The 16,418-nt window shown below is 61.7% G+C and overlaps 1 protein-coding gene across 1 annotated transcript; it reads left to right on the top strand.

Moving 5' to 3' along the window:
- Positions 1-8,266: 8,266 nt before the first annotated feature.
- LOC311204236 (calmodulin-binding transcription activator 2-like) lies at positions 8,267-15,773 on the top strand (the record flags this gene model as incomplete). Its single annotated transcript, XM_084280688.1, has 12 exons — positions 8,267-8,398; positions 10,204-10,271; positions 10,371-10,506; positions 10,772-10,843; positions 10,942-11,119; positions 11,269-11,415; positions 12,328-12,944; positions 13,175-13,295; positions 13,398-13,535; positions 13,787-13,911; positions 14,109-14,332; positions 15,663-15,773. Coding segments are annotated over 12 exons (2,069 nt in total), but the record flags the coding sequence as incomplete, so codon positions are not given.
- Between the last annotated feature and the right edge of the window lie 645 nt (positions 15,774-16,418).

The following is a 16,418-nucleotide window of genomic DNA, read 5'->3' as shown; positions in this document are numbered from 1 at the left end:
CCCCCACGTTCTTCCCTCACGTTCCCCCCCTTTTCCCCTCATGTTCTCCCCACAATCTCCTCTCACATTCCCCCGCTTTTCCTCTCACATTCCCACCCTTTTCCCCTCACATTCCCCCCCTTTTCCCCTCATGTTTCCCACCCTTTTCCCCTCATGTTTCCCGCCCTTTCCCCCTCACATTCCCCCCCCTTTTCCCCTCACGTTTCCCCCCCCTTTTCCTCTCACATTCCCCCCCTTTTCCCCTCACATTCCCCCCCTTTTCCCCTCATGTTTCCCACCCTTTTCCCCTCATGTTTCCCGCCCTTTCCCCCTCACATTCCCCCCCTTTTCCCCTCATGTTCTCCCCACAATCTCCTCTCACATTCCCCCGCTTTTCCTCTCACATTCCCACCCTTTTCCCCTCACATTCCCCTCCTTTTCCCCTCATGTTTCCCACCCTTTTCCCCTCATGTTTCCCGCCCTTTCCCCCTCACATTCCCCCCCCTTTTCCCCTCACGTTTCCCCCCCCTTTTCCCCTCACATTCCCCCCCTTTTCCCCTCATGTTTCCCACCCTTTTCCCCTCATGTTTCCCGCCCTTTCCCCCTCACGTTCCCCCCCTTTTCCCCTCATGTTCTCCCCACAATCTCCTCTCACATTCCCCCGCTTTTCCTCTCACATTCCCACCCTTTTCCCCTCACATTCCCCCCCTTTTCCCCTCATGTTTCCCACCCTTTTCCCCTCATGTTTCCCGCCCTTTCCCCCTCACATTCCCCCCCTTTTCCCCTCACGTTTCCCCCCCTTTTCCCCTCACGTTTCCCCCCTTTCCCCCTCACATTCCCCCCACATTTCCCCCTCACATTCTCCCCTCATGTTCCCTTATTCCCCTTACGCTTTCCCCGCCCTTTTCTCCTCACGCTCTTCCCGCCTTTTCCCCTCACACGTTATCCCCATTCCCCCACATCCATCCCCTCTTTTCCCCTCATTCCCCCATTTCCCCCCACATTCCCCCTATTTCCCTCCTTCCCTCCTCACATCCCCCCATTTTTACCTCACATTCCCCCCTTTTTCCCTTCCTTTTCTCACAGTTTTCCTCCCATTTCCCCCCGACATGGAGGACGAGCCCCAGGCAGCCCTCGGCTTCTTCACCAAGTATGACCCAACATAAAACCATCTAATTAATCCATTAATTGACACAATAACCAATTATACAGTCAATTAATTAGTATGATATAGAATAATGCAGTTAATCCACTAATGTGATATAAAATTATACCATTAACCTTTCAGTAGTGTATGAAATGATGTGGTTGATCCACAGGCACGATATAAAACGATACAATTCATTTACTAATTAATGCAATATAAAATTCATCAATTAATACTCTAATATTAAGTGAAATATGCAATTATCCCGCTAATCAAGCCATGAGTACAACATCAATTATTAAATTGGGCTGCCGTTATGATATTAAATCATGTAATTGATCCTTTATCTTGGTATCAAATGGTGTGATTGGCTCATTAATTGTTATGATATAAAATGATCTCATTGATATGCTAATTGAAGTGAGATGAAGTCATATAATTAATGAAGTGATGTAGACTGGGTTAATCAATATATTTGTTAAGACAATACATAACGATGTGGTTGGTGGGTTAATTAACTCTGCGTTGACGATGCTGGGGGTTCTGGTAAAGGTGAGATGACATCATTGAGGTATCGGTGTTAATTATCACTCTTGATAGGTAGATAATGAGCGGGGAGGCTGCGGGGAGGCTGTGGGCAGGGGTATGAGGCAGACACGTCATCCAGTCCCTCAACGGCCCCAAAACCAGTGTAAATGAGCCCAAAACTGGCAGCAATTCCCCCTGAGAAAACCTGCCTTTAATTAAACCTCATTAGGGATAACGAAGCAGCAAAATCCCCTTCCCCCACCCCTCCGTTGCTCCCGCTAACGCCTCCTTCCACCCCGCCCAGGCGATCCCGCGTCGTCCTCCGCCATGGTGCCGCGGCCGCTGCCACGCCAGATGGGCCCCGCGCCACAAGGTAGGGACCGCCGTTAACACCAGCTTCGTTAGGCTCCCGCTAACGAAGCCAGGCATGGCGCTGACAACCCCACCCACCCACCCATCCCTCCCGCCAGCCCTCGCCGCGCCTCGCTCCTCGACGCCTTGCCGCCTTTTCCCAAAACTCCCGGATTTATCCCCGGATTTCCCACCGCCACGTCCCTGCCAAGTGACCAGGCGGGAGATCTGGGGGTGACCCCGCCGTCGCCGCTGCCCTCGCCGCGCTCGCTCTGCCGACCTCCGCGTCGGCGTCGCCACCGCGACGGCCCCGCCTCGGTCCTGTCCCACCTGGCGGATCTAAAGCGGCGGCAGAGCGGCGTCGACGAGTGAGACAACGGCGGGTTTTGGGGTGGGAATGGGGGGTTTTGGGGGTTGGGGGGGTGACACCACCCCCCCAACTCCCCTCCTTTCTCTCTCCCCCCCCCCACCCAAGGGTGAAGAGGGAGGCAGGGGGCGGGGCCACCCAGGGGAGCCTGGGGCAGTGGGCGTGGCCAAGGAGGGCGGAGCCTCAATGGGAGGAGCCTCGGTGGGCGGAGCCGGAGCTGCCCAATGACAGCGGAACGGCAGAGGCGCGGCTCCACGCGGATCGAGCCTATGGATTCCATAGCGACCCCATGGCCGCCCCAGATGGGCCCCTATGGGCCCCTATAGCCTCCTCCCACAGCGCCCTATAGCTGCCCCCTACAGCCCCCTCCTATAGTGCCCCATAGCTGCACCCATTAGCCCCCTATAGTCTCCTCCCATAGCACCCTATAGCTCTCCCATGACCCTCCATAGTGGCCCCTATGGCCCCCTATAGCCTCCTCCCATAGCACCCTATAGCCCCCCACATGACCCCCTATAGCGGCCCCTATGGCCCCCTATAGCCTCATCCAATAGTGCCCTATAGCCCCCCCATGACCCCCTATAGCGGCCCCTATGGCCCCCTATAGCCTCATCCAATAGTGCCCTATAGCTCCCTCCTATAGTGCCCCATAGCCTCCTCCTATAGCCCCCTATAGCCTCATCCAATAGTGCCCTATAGCCCCCTCCTATAGCGCCCCATAGCCTCCTCCTATGGCACCCTATAGCCTCATCCAATAGTGCCCTATAGCCCCCTCCTATAGCGCCCCATAGCCTCCTCCTATGGCACCCTATAGCCACCTCCCATAGCACTCCCATAACCGCCCCCTGTGGCCCCCTATAGCCTCATCCAATAGTGCCCTATAGCCCCCCCTATAGCGGCCCCTATGGCACCCTATAGCCTCATCGAATAGTGCCCTATAGCCCCCCCTATAGCGGCCCCTATGGCTCCCTATAGCCTCATCCAATAGTGCCCTATAGCCCCCCCTATAGCGGCCCCTGTGGCACCCTATAGCCTCATCCAATAGTGCCCTATAGCTCCCTCCTATAGCGCCCCATAGCCTCCTCCTATGGCACCCTATAGCCCCCCCCCATGACCCCCTATAGCGGCCCCTATGGCCCCCTATAGCCTCATCCAATAGTGTCCTATAGCCCCCCCGTGACCCCCTATAGCGGCCCCTATGTCCCCTTTAGCCTCATCCAATAGTGCCCTATAGCTCCCTCCTATAGCGCCCCATAGCCAACTCCTATGGCACCCTATAGCCCCCTCCCCATGAGCCCCTATAGCGGTCCCTATGGCCCCCTATAGCCTCATCCAATAGTGCCCTATAGCCCCCCCTATAGCGGCCCCTATGGCCCCCTATAGCCTCATCCAATAGTGCCCAATAGCTCCCTCCTATAGCGCCCCATAGCCTCCTCCTATGGCACCCTATAGCCTCATCCAATAGTGCCCTATAGCTCCTTCCTATAGTGCCCCATAGCCTCCTCCCATAGCACCCTATAGCCCCCCCCATGATCCCCTATAGCGGCCCCTATGTCCCCTTTAGCCTCACCCAATAGTGCCCTATAGCCCCCCCTATAGCAGCCCCTATGGCCCCCTATAGCCTCATCCAATAGTGCCCTATAGCTCCGTCCTATAGCGCCCCATAGCCTCCTCCCATAGCACCCTATAGCCTCATCCAATAGTGCCCTATAGCCCCCCCTATAGCGCCCTATAGCCTCCTCCTATGGCCCCCTATAGCCATCTCCCATAGCACTCCCATAGCTGCCCCCTATGGCCCCCTATAGCCTCATCCAATAGTGCCCTATAGCACCCCCTATGGGCCCCTATAGCCTCCTCCTATGGCCCCCTATAGCCATCTCCCATAGCACTCCCATAGCTGCCCCCTATGGCCCCCTATAGCCTCATCCAATAGTGCCCTATAGCCCCCCCTATGGCCCCCTATAGTCTCATCCAATAGTGCCCTATAGCCCCCCCTATAGCGGCCCCTATGGCCCCCTATAGCCTCACCAATAGTGCCCTATAGCCCGTCCTATAGAGCCCCATAGCCTCCTCCTATGGCACCCTATAGCCCCCCCCATGACCCCCTATAGCGGCCCCTATGGCCCTCTATAGCCTCATCCAATAGTGCCCTATAGCTCCCTCCTATAGCGGCCCCTATGGCCCCCTACACCCTCCTCCATAGCGCCCTACAGCCCCCTACAACCGCGCGGGAACCGGCCCCGCCCTCTTTATCCCAAGCCCCGCCCCCTTTAACCCAAACCCCGCCCCCTTTAACCAATCACAGCCCCTTTAACACAAGCCCCGCCCCCTTTATACAATCCCCGCCCTCCTTTACCCAAGCCCCGCCCCCTTTATCCAACCCCCGCCCCCCTTCCCGCCCCCTTTATACAATCCCCGCCCTCCTTTACCCAAGCCCCGCCCCCTTTATCCAACCCCCGCCCCCCTTACCCCAAGCCCCGCCCCCTTTACACAAGCCCCGCCCCCTCCCCGTACGCGCTGAGGTCACACGCGGCGGCAGCAGCGGCGGCGGCAGCGGCGGCAGCGGCGGCTTCCTGGCGTTGCCGGCAGGTGGGCCGGGCCGGGCGGGGTGTGGGGCACCCCGGGGCGGGGTGGGACGGGGAGGGCGGGGTGTGGGGCTGCGGGGCGGGGTGTGGGGGGGTGTGGGGCGGGAGGGGGGCGGGGAGGGATGGGGGGGGGGTGTGTGGGGAGGGGGGGGCGTGTGGGGGTGTGGGGCGGGCTGTGGGGTGCTGTGGGGCGGGAGGGTGTTGGGGGTGTCACTGGGTACCATGGGGTGGGGATGGGGGTGGGAGGATGCCATGGGGCAGGGAAGTGGGGTGGGGATGGGGATGGGGATGGGGGGGTGTCAGGGGCTGGAAGACTTGGGGGTGGGGGGATGCCATGGGGCAGGGAAGTGGGGTGCTGTGGGGCTGGAGGGTGTTGGGGGTGTCACTGGGTACCATGGGGTGGGGATGGGGATGGGGGGATGCCATGGGGCAGGGAAGTGGGGTGGGAGGGTGTGGGGGTATCACTGGGTACCATGGGATGGGGATGGGGGGGTGGTGTCAGGGGCTGGAAGACTTGGGAGGTGGGGGGATGCCATGGGGCAGAGAAGTGGGGTGCTGTGGGGTGGGAGGGTGTTTGGGGTGTCACTGGGTACCATGGGGTGGGGATGGGGATGGGGATGGGAATGGGGGGGGGATCAGGGGCTGGAAGACTTGGGGGTGGGGGTGATGCCATGGGGCAGGGAAGTGGGGTGGGGTTGGGGATGGGGGAGGGGGGGGTCAGGGGCTGGAAGAGTTGGGGGTGGGGGGGATGCCATGGGGCAGAGAAGTGGGGTGGGGATGGGGGGGATGTCAGGGCCTGGAAGACTTGGGGGTGGGGGGATGCCATGGGGCAGAGAAGTGGGTCGGGGGGGTGTTGGGGGTGTCACTGGGTACCATGGGGTGGGGATGGGGATGGGGGGATGCCATGGGGCAGGGAAGTGGGGAGGGAGGGTGTTCGGGGTGTCACTGGGTACCATGGGGTGGGGATGGGGGTGGGGAGGGTGTCAGGGGCTGGAAGACTTGGGGGGTGGGGGGATGCCATGGGGCAGAGAAATGGGGTACCATGGGGCAGGAGGGTGTGGGGGTGTCACTGGGTACCATGGGGTACCGTGGGGTGGGGGGATGCCATGGGGCAGGGAAGTGGGGTGGGAGGGTGTTGGGGGTGTCACTGGGTACCATGGGGTGGGGATGGGGATGGGGATGGGGGGGGTCAGGGGCTGGAAGACTTGGGGGTGGGGGGGATGACATGGGGCACAGAAGTGGGGTGGAGATGGGGATGGAAGATTTGGGGGTGGGGGGATGCCATGGGGCAGAGAAGTGGGGTGCTGTGGGGTGGGAGGGTGTTGGGGGTGTCACTGGGTACCATGGGGTGGGGGGGGGTGGGGGGGGGGTGTCAGGGGCTGGAAGACTTGGGGGTTGGGGGATGCCATGGGGCAGAGAAGTGGGGTGCTGTGGGGTGGGAGGGTGTTGGGGGCTGTCACTGGGTACCATGGGGTGGGGATGAGGATGGGGATGGGGATTGGGGGGGGGTCAGGGGCTGGAAGACTTTGGGGTGGGGGGGATGACATGGGGCAGGGAAGTGGGGTGGAGATGGGGATGGAAGATTTGGGTACCATGGGGGGGATGCCATGGGGCAGGGAAGTGGGGTGGGAGGGTGTTGGGGGTGTCACTGGGTGAAGGGCAGGGGGTACCATGGGGATGGGGATGGGGATGGGGGGTGTCAGGGGCTGGAAGAGTTGGGGGTGGGGGGGATGCCATGGGGCAGGGAAGTGGGGTGCTGTGGGGCTGGAGGGTGTGGGGGTGTCACTGGGTACCATGGGGTGGGGATGGGGGTGGGGGGATGCCATGGGGCAGGGAAGTGGGGTGGGAGGGTGTTGGGGGTGTCACTGGGTGAAGGGCAGGGGGTACCATGGGGTGGGGATGGGGATGGTGGGGGGATGTCAGGGGCTGGAAGACATGGGGGGGTGGGGGGGATGCCATGGGGCAGAGAAGTGGGGTGGGAGGGTGTTGGGGGTGTCACTGGGTACCATGGGGTGGGGATGGGGATGGGGATGGGGGGGGGTCAGGGGCTGGAAGACTTTGGGGTGGGGGGGATGCCATGGGGCAGAGAAGTGGGGTGGGAGGGTGTTGGGGGTGTCACTGGGTGAAGGGCAGGGGGTACCATGGGGTGGGGATGGGGATGGGAGGGTGTCAGGGGCTGGAAGACTTAGGGGTGGGGGGGATGCCATGGGGCAGAGAAGTGGGGTGGGGATGGGGGGGATGTCAGGGGCTGGAAGACTTGGGGGTGGGGGGATGCCATGGGGCAGAGAAGTGGGTCGGGGGGGTGTTGGGGGTGTCACTGGGTACCATGGGGTGGGGATGGGGATGGGGGGATGCCATGGGGCAGGGAAGTGGGGAGGGAGGGTGTTCGGGGTGTCACTGGGTACCATGGGGTGGGGATGGGGATGGGGGGTGTGGGGCGCCGTGGGGCGGGAGGGGGTCGGGTAGGGATGAGGGGGGGTGTGGGGGGGGGTGGGGAGGGGAGGGGGCGTGTGGGGGTGTGGGGCGGGGTGTGGGGCGGGGTGTGGGGTGCTGTGGGGCGGGAGGGTGTTGGGGGTGTCACTGGGTACCATGGGGTGGGGATGGGGGTGGGGGGATGCCATGGGGCAGGGAAGTGGGGTGGGAGGGTGTTGGGGGTGTCACTGGGTGAAGGGCAGGGGGTACCATGGGGTGGGGATGGGGATGGTGGGGGGATGTCAGGGGCTGGAAGACATGGGGGGGTGGGGGGGATGACATGGGGCAGAGAAGTGGGGTGGGAGGGTGTTGGGGGTGTCACTGGGTACAATGGGGTGGGGATGGGGATGGGGGGGGGGGGCAGGGGCTGGAAGATTTGGGGGTGGGGGGATGCCATGGGGCAGAGAAGTGGGGTGGGCATGGGGATAGGGGGTGTCACTGGGTACCATGGGGTGGGGATGGGGATGGGGATGGGGATGGGGATGGGGATGGGGATGGGGGGGGGGTCAGGGGCTGGAAGACCTGGGGGTGTTGGGATGCCATGGGGCAGAGAAGTGGGGTGCCATGGGGCAGGAGTTGTGGGGGTGCTGGGAGCCCCAAGGGATGTCCCCACATTGTCCCCACCCCCCATCTCACGGGGTGGGTGGGTGGGTGGGGGGGGTGGTGTAACCCCCTCTGACACCCCCCAGGCACCAGCCCTTCCTCTGCACCCCGAGGGGACCTCTGAGCCCCCCACCCCCACCCCACACCCCCAGGATGAGCAGCAAAGACCCCCCCGAGGTGTCTGGTAAGACACAGGACAGGCTGGGGACGGGCTGGGGGTGCATTGGGGGGGTCATGGGGGGGCTTCTCACCCTGTTTCCCACAGAGAGGAGCCACCTGAAGGTTTTCCTGCCCCGGAAGCTGGTGGAATGTCTGCCCAAATGCCCCGTCCTGCCCAAGGAGCAGCTGCGCTGGAACACCAACGAGGTGGGGGGCACAAGGGGGGGGGTCCAGGGGGGGCCTGGAGGGGAGGGGTGCAGTGGTGGGGGTGGGGGGGCCATGGGGTGGGGGGGATGAGGAGGGGGGTGCTGCCTCACCCCTTATCACCTTCCCCCTATTACCATCTTCCCCCTGTTATCATATCCCACCCTCATTATCATATTCATCTCATTATTGGATCCCTCATTATCATATTTATCTCACCATTGTATCCCTAATTATCATATTTCATTCTCATTATCATATCAACTTAGTATACCCCCTCTCATACCACTCCTAATTAGCGTATTCACCACCTCATTATCATTACCATCTCATTATCATATCCCCATCCCATCAGGTCATCTCATTATAATATCACTATCTCATTATCATGCCACCAATCTTATTATCCCATTCCCCTCCTCCTTATCCCATTCCCCTCCTCCTTATCCCATTCCCCTCCTCCTTATCCTATTTCTCTCTTCATTATCCTATTCCTCTCCTCATTATCATACTCTCCTTATCCTATTCCCCTCCTCATTATCCTATTCCCCTCCTCATTATCCCATCCCCCTCCTCCTTATCCCATTCCCCTCCTCCTTACCCTATTCCCCTCCTCATTATCCCATTCCCCTCCTCCTTATCCTATTTATCTCTTCATTATCCTATTCCTCTCCTCATTATCCTATTCCGCTCCTCATTATCATACTCTCCTTATCCTATTCCCCTCCTCCTTATCCCATTCCCCTCCTCTGTATCCCATTCCCCTCCTCTGTATCCCATTCCCCTCCTCATTATCCTATTCCCCCTTCTCATTATCCCATTCCCCTCCTCATTATCCCGTTCCCCTCCTCCTTATCCCATTCCCCTCCCCATTATCCGATTCGCCCTCTTCATTATCCCATTCCGCTCCTCCTTATCCCATTCCCCTCCTCCTTATCCCATTCCTCTGCTCCTTATCCCATTCCCCTCCTCCTTATCCCATTCCCCTCCTCATTATCCCATTCCCCTCCTCCTTATCCCATTCCCCTCCTCATTATCCCATTCCCCTCCTCCTTATCCCATTCCCCTCCTCATTATCCTATTCCCCCTCCTCATTATCCTATTCCTCTCCTCAATATCCCATTTCCCTCCTCATTATCCTATTCCCCCTCCTCATTATCCTATTCCCCCTCCTTATCCCATTCCCCTCCTCATTATCCTATTCCCCCTCCTTATCCCATTCCCCTCCTCCTTATCCCATTCCCTTCCTCATTATCCCATTCCCCTCCTCCTTATCCTATTCCCCCCTCATTATCATATCCCACCTTCTCATTATCATATTCACCTCCTCATTATCATACCACCTCCTCATTATCATACTCCCCTCCTCATAATATTCCCCTCTCCTTATCATGTTCCCCCTCCTCATTATCCTATTCCCTCTCCTCATTATCCTATTCCCCCTCCTCCTTATCCCATTCCCCTCCTCCTTATCCCATTCCCCTCCTCCTTATCCTATTCCCCCCTCATTATCATATCCTACCTTCTCATTATCATATTCCCATCTCATTATCATACCCACTGCTCATTATAATATTTCCCATCTCATTATCATACCCACTGCTCATTATCATATTTCCCATCTCATTATCCTATTTCCCTCCTCCTTATCCCATTCCCCTGCTCATTATCATACCCCCTCCTCATTATCATACTCCCTCCTCATTATACCACCCTACCACCCTCATTATCATATTCTCCTCCTCATTATCATCCCCCCCCCTCATTATCCCCCCTCCCTCATTATCCTCTCCCCCCCTCCCCCCCAGGAAATCGCCTCGTACCTCATCACCTTCGAGAAACACGACGAGTGGCTCTCCTGCTCCCCCAAAACCAGGTTGGGGAGGGGATATACCACACCATGATGGGGGAAAGTGTGTGTGGGGGGGATGTCCTGCTATGGGGTACCCCCCACTTTCCTCACCCCCTTTCCCAGGCCGCAGAATGGCTCCGTCATCCTGTACAACCGGAAGAAGGTGAAGTACCGCAAGGACGGCTACTGCTGGAAGAAGCGCAAGGATGGCAAGACCACCCGTGAGGACCACATGAAGCTGAAGGTGCAGGGGGTGGAGGTAGGAGGCAGGGGAGCCTCCCCCCCCCCCAAAACCCCCCCCCACACCCCCTCTTTCCCTCCCCAAAATCCCCACCCCCACCTCCTTTCCACACCACCCCGAAAGGAGAGCGCTGTGAATTGAGGATGGGGGGTGGTGGGGGGGGAAGAGCTCTGAATCCCCACACCCCCCTCCCTCCTCCTCCTCCTGTCTCAAAAGGGGGCTGGGTGGTTTTTTGGGGTGCCCCCCACCCCTCCTTTCCCCCCAGCCTGCTGTCTCCCCACAGTGCCTCTATGGTTGCTACGTCCACTCCTCCATCGTCCCCACCTTCCACCGCCGCTGCTACTGGTTGCTGCAGGTACCACAGGGACCCCCCCCGCCCCAAACTCCTCACATCTTGGGGGGCAAAAGCTGCAGCCCCCCACCCAAAAAAAAACCCCCCAACCCCTTTCCCAGAACCCTGACATCGTCCTGGTTCACTACCTGAACGTCCCAGCCATGGAGGAGTGTGGCCGACCCTGTGCCCCCCCTCTTTGCGCCGGTGCCCCCCCCCCACTTTGCGCCGCCGCCGCCGACCCCCGCGAGTGGCTCAAGTGGTCGCGGGAAGAGCTGGTCGCCCAGCTCCGCCCTATGTGTAAGCAGGGGATGGGGAGAGGGGCAGGGGGGGTGGGTGGGGTTTTTTGGGGGGGTCTAACCCCCCCCCAGACCCCCCCCAACCCAGTGTTTTTCCTTGGTTAATTTGTGCTCCACCCCCACCCCACCCCCCACCCCCCAACTCAACAGTTCACGGGATGAAATGGGGCTGTGGGAATGGTGGGGGGGGGACCCCAACCAGCCTTTCACTGGAGCAACTGGTGCAGCACGTCCTGGAGAGTCACCAGGCACGACCCCCACCCCGCACCCACGCCTGCCTCTGCGCTGGGGGGCTGGGTAAGATGGGAACACCCCCCCCTCCCTGAACCTCCCCTGGGTGTCACCACCCACTTTTGGGTACCCCTAAACCCTTCCCCGGGAGTTGGGATCCCCCCCTGGGACTCACAGCCCCCTTTTGACACCCCCCCCCCAAGACTCCAGACCTCCCAAATGCCCCCCCCCTGCCTGGGACCCATCCTGGGGACTCACAGCCCCCTTTTGGCACCCCCCTCCCAAGACTCCAGACCTCCCAAATGCCCCCCCCCCCCACCTGAGACCCACCCTGGGGACTCACAACCCCCTCTGGGACCCCTTAAACCTTCCTGGGACCCCCAAACTCCACTGGACCCCCCAGACCCTTCCATGGGACCCCTCCAAATGCTCCTGGGAGCCCCCAACCCCTTCTAGGACCCCTGAAATCCCCCTGGGACCCCCTCTCCATGGCCCCTTGAACCCCACCCAGGACCCCTAAACCTCCCTTGGGACTCACAACTGCCTCTAGGACCCCCCCCCGCAAACAGCCCCAGGGGATGCCAATGGCCTGGGATCCCCGATTGACCCCCCAAATCCCCCTCCCCACATGCCCAAAATCCCCCCCTCCCCCATCCCTGGGATGCCAATGCCCTGGGATCCCCGATTGACCCCCCAAATCCCCCTCCCCATCATGCCCAAAATCCCCCCCTCCCCCATCCCTGGAATGCCAATGCCCTGGGATCCCCGATTGACCCCCCAAATCCCCCTCCCCATCATGCCCAAAATCCCCCCCTCCCCCATCCCTGGGATGCCAATGCCCTGGGATCCCTGATTGACCCCCCAAATCCCCCTCCCCATCATGCCCAAAATCCCACCCCCCCATCCCTGGGACCCCCAGCTCCTTCCCCTCTTGCCCCCCCCCCCACTTATCCATCTGTGTGTCGTCCCCCCCACCAGGCACCCCCGGCCACAAATGCGGCAGCACCAAACACCGAATCATCTCCCCCAAACTGGAGCGGGGGGGACCCCCAAAACCAGGGGGGGCAACAACCACAGCAACACCCGACCCCCCCAAAGCTACCCCTTCTTCTCCCGACACCACCCAACCCTCCCCAGGTTTAACAGGACCCCCCACCACAGACCCTCCCCCACCTTTTCCTCCCGCTCTCCCTCTTCTAGTGGTGGCTAATTTAGGGGGGGCAGCTCCGGGGGGCCCCGAAAACCCTTTGGGTCTGACCCCCAGCCAACACCTGGTGACCCCTGAGAGCTCCTGCCCCACGGCGCTGCCCCACGGCGTCCCCCCCGCCGCCTTCGACCCCGACTGTTTCCTCAACAGCCCCCGCCGGGGGCAAACCTACGGCTGTGAAGCTGAAGCCCCCCCTGGTGCCCCGCCCCCCCCAGCTCCTCTTGCCCCCCCCCCTCCCCCAAAATTAGGGGGTGAGGAAGAGGAAACCATCCCAACGGACGATACAAGGGTCACCCCCCCCGAACCCCCCCAGGACCTAAACCCCCACCCCCACTTTGCTGATCTCTTACCTGCTGACACCGAGCAGCCCCCCACTACCCAACACGGGGTTCCCCCCACCCCTCGAGACCCCCCCCCAACCCCCATTGCCCCCCCTTCCCCACCTGCCCCCCCATCTGACCCGCCGCCTCCGACCATCACCGACTTCTCCCCGGAGTGGTCCTACCCTGAGGTGAGCCCCCAAAACCTCCCCCCCTCCATAGATTAGAGGGGAGGGAAGGGGAATAACCCCCTCCCCATCCTTTTTAACCCCCCCTCCCCATTTTTACCCCCCCCTAGGGAGGGGTGAAGGTGCTGATCACAGGCCCGTGGGGCGCCGGCGCCTACAGCTGCCTCTTTGACCGCGTTTCGGTACCGGCTGCCCTGGTGCAACCGGGGGTCCTGCGCTGCTACTGTCCCCGTGAGTGACCCCATGGGGGGGGGGGAAACACACACAGAGCCCCCCCCCAGCTCCCCCACACCCCCTACCCCTCTGCTGACCCCCCCTTTTCCCTCCCCACAGCTCATGAGGCCGGCGTGGCCGCTCTCCGCGTGGCCTGTCCCCCACGGATGCTTTCGGCCGCCGCTCCCTTCGAGTACCGGGCACGTGGGGGGGCAACGGGCCCCCCCGGGTCCCAGCTGGACTGGTTGTCACTTGATGGTGAGCAGAGACCCCCCCCCCCCAAAACTCTGTGTACCCCCTCCCCTCCAAATCTACCCTCACCTGGGTGTGTTTTGGGGGGTGATGGGGGTAAAATTGCACCCCCTGCCCCCCCCCCCCCCAAACTCTGTGTACCCCCTCCCCTCCAAACCTACCCTCCCCTGGGTGTGTTTTGGGGGGTGATGGGGGTAAAATTACCCCCCTGCTCACCCCCCCTTCCTTGTCATTCCCCCCTCCTCCCCCCACACCAGAGGCCCAGTTCCGTCTGTCCATCCTGGAGCGGTTGGAGCAGCTGGAAACACGTCTGGGGGCCCTTCCCCCTCCTGCACCCCTCCCCCTGTCACGAGGGAACCCCCCAGAGACCCCCTCAGAACAGGTCAGCCCCCCTCCCTCAACCCCTGGGGGTGCCCACATTTTGGGGGGGTGGGGGGGAGGGAATGGTCACACCCCGACACCTCGGTGTCCCATGGGTGTGTGTCCTCCCCACCCTACCCTGGGGTGTCCCTGGGTGTCCCCTGTCCCCCCCCCCACCCCAGTGTGACCCTGACCCCCCTCCCCACCTCACTGGGACAGGGCCCAGGGTCCTTTGAGGCGCGGGTGGTGGCCGTGTGCGAGGCGATGATGTCACGTCCGGGCTGGGCGTTGGGGACGGGGACGTTGGGGACCGCGACGTTGGGGACCGCGACGCTGGGGACCGCGGCGCTGGCCCACGCCGCCGCCTTCCGCGGGATGACGCTGCTGCACCTGGCGGCTGCCCAGGGCTACGCCGGGCTGGTGGAAGCCCTGCGGCGCTGGAGGTGAGTGGGGACACCTGGGGACACCCTGGGGACAATTGGGGTCACCCTGGGGACACCCTGGGGACACTTGGGGACACCCTGGGGACAATTGGGGTCACCCTAGGGACACTTGGGGTCACCCTGGGGACACTTGGGGACACCCTGGGGACACTTGGGGACACCCTGGGGACAATTGGGGTCACGCTAGGGACACTTGGGGTCACCCTGGGGACAATTGGGGACACCCTGGGGACACTTGGGGACACCCTGGGGACAATTGGGGACACCCTGAGGACACTTGGGGACACGCTGGGGACAATTGGGGTCACCCTGGGGACACTTGGGGACACCCTAGGGACACTTGGGGACACCCTGGGGATGTCCTGGGGGACAGGGGTGGGGACATTTGGGGACAGGGAAGACACCCTGGGGTGCTCATAGTGAGCAAGGCACCCTGGGGACGCTTGGGGACACATTTGGGGACACCCTGGGGATGCCCTGGGGACAGTTGGGGACAGGGAGGAGACCCTGGGGTGCTGGTTGTGAGCAGGGATGTGTGGGGACACCCTGGGGGGACACTTGGGGTTGGGGGTGGGGACATTTAGGGACAGGGAGGACACCCTGGGGTGCTCATAGTGAGCAAGGCACCCTGGGGACACTTGGGGATGCCCTGGGGACAGTTGGGGACACATTTGGGGACACCCTGGGGATGCCCTGGTGACACTTGGGGACAGGGAGGAGGAGACCCTGGGGTGCTGGTGGTGAGCAGGGACGTGTGGGGACACCCTGGGGGACACTTGGGGACAGGGGTGGGGACATTTGGGGACAGGGGTGGGGACATTTGGGGACAAGGAAAACACCCTGGGGTGCTGGCAGTGAGCAGGGACACCCTGGGGACACTTGGGGACACCATGAGGATGTCCTGGGGGACAAGGGTGGGGACATTTGGGGACAGGGAGGACACCCTGGGGTGCTCATAGTGAGCAAAGCACCCTGGGGACACTTGGGGTCACCCTAGGGACACGTGGGGACACCCTGGGGATGTCCTGGGGGACAGGGGTAGGGACATTTGGGGACAGGGAAGACACCCTGGGGTGCTCATAGTGAGCAAGGCACCCTGGGGACACTTGGGGACACATTTGGGGACACCCTAGGGATGCCCTGGGGACAGTTGGGGACAGGGAGGAGACCCTGGGGTGCTGGTGGTGAGCAGGGATGTGTGGGGACACCCTGGGTGGACACTTGGGGACGGGGGTGGGGACACTTGGGGACAGGTAAGACACCCTGGGGTGCTCACAGTGAGCAAGGACACCCTGGGGACACTTGGTGACACTGGGCCATGTCCCCACAGGGCGCTGGCGGCCGACAGCCTGGAGCTGGAGCAGGAGGTCGACCCCCTCAACGTGGACCATTTCTCCTGCACCCCCCTGGTGAGGGGGCACTGGGGACACTGGGGACACTGGTGGGGACACTGGGGACACTGGTGGGGACATGGTGATGGCTGGAAGAGAGGTGCAGGGTGGTGGCACCGGCCAAGACCACGGTGGGGAGGGTGTTGTGGTTCCACTGGTGGTGACACCCTGGGGACACGTTTACCAGGGGTGTTGGGGGGGAGTGACACTGGGGACACTGGTGGGGGACACTGGGGACACTGGTGGGGGACATGGTGATGACTGGAAGAGGTGGCAGGGTGGTGACACCAGGCAAGACCACGGTGGGGAGGGTGTTGTGGTTCCAGTGGTGGTGACACCCTGGGGACACATTGCCAGGGGTGTTGGGGGGGGGACGACACTGGAGACACTGGGGGGGACACTGGGGACACTGAGGGGGACACTGGGGACGCTGGTGGGGGATGTGGTGATGGCTGGAAGAGAGGTGCAGGGTGGTGGCACCGGGCAAGACCACGGTGGGGAGGGTGTTGTGGTTCCAGTGGCAGTGACACCCTGGGGACACGTTTACCAGGGGTGTTGAGGGGGGGGACACTGGGGGGGACACTGGGGACACTGATGGGGGACATGGTGATGACTGGAAGAGAGGTGCAGGGTGGTGGCACCAGGCAAGACCACGGTGGGGAGGGTGTTGTGGTTCCAGTGGCGGTGACACCCTG

Source organism: Gallinula chloropus (assembly GCF_964237585.1).
Source record: "Gallinula chloropus genome assembly, contig: HAP1_SCAFFOLD_704, whole genome shotgun sequence".
Lineage (NCBI taxonomy): Eukaryota > Metazoa > Chordata > Aves > Gruiformes > Rallidae > Gallinula > Gallinula chloropus.
Note: the sequence above shows the minus strand (reverse complement) of the source record. Positions and strands in the feature narration are given on the sequence as shown.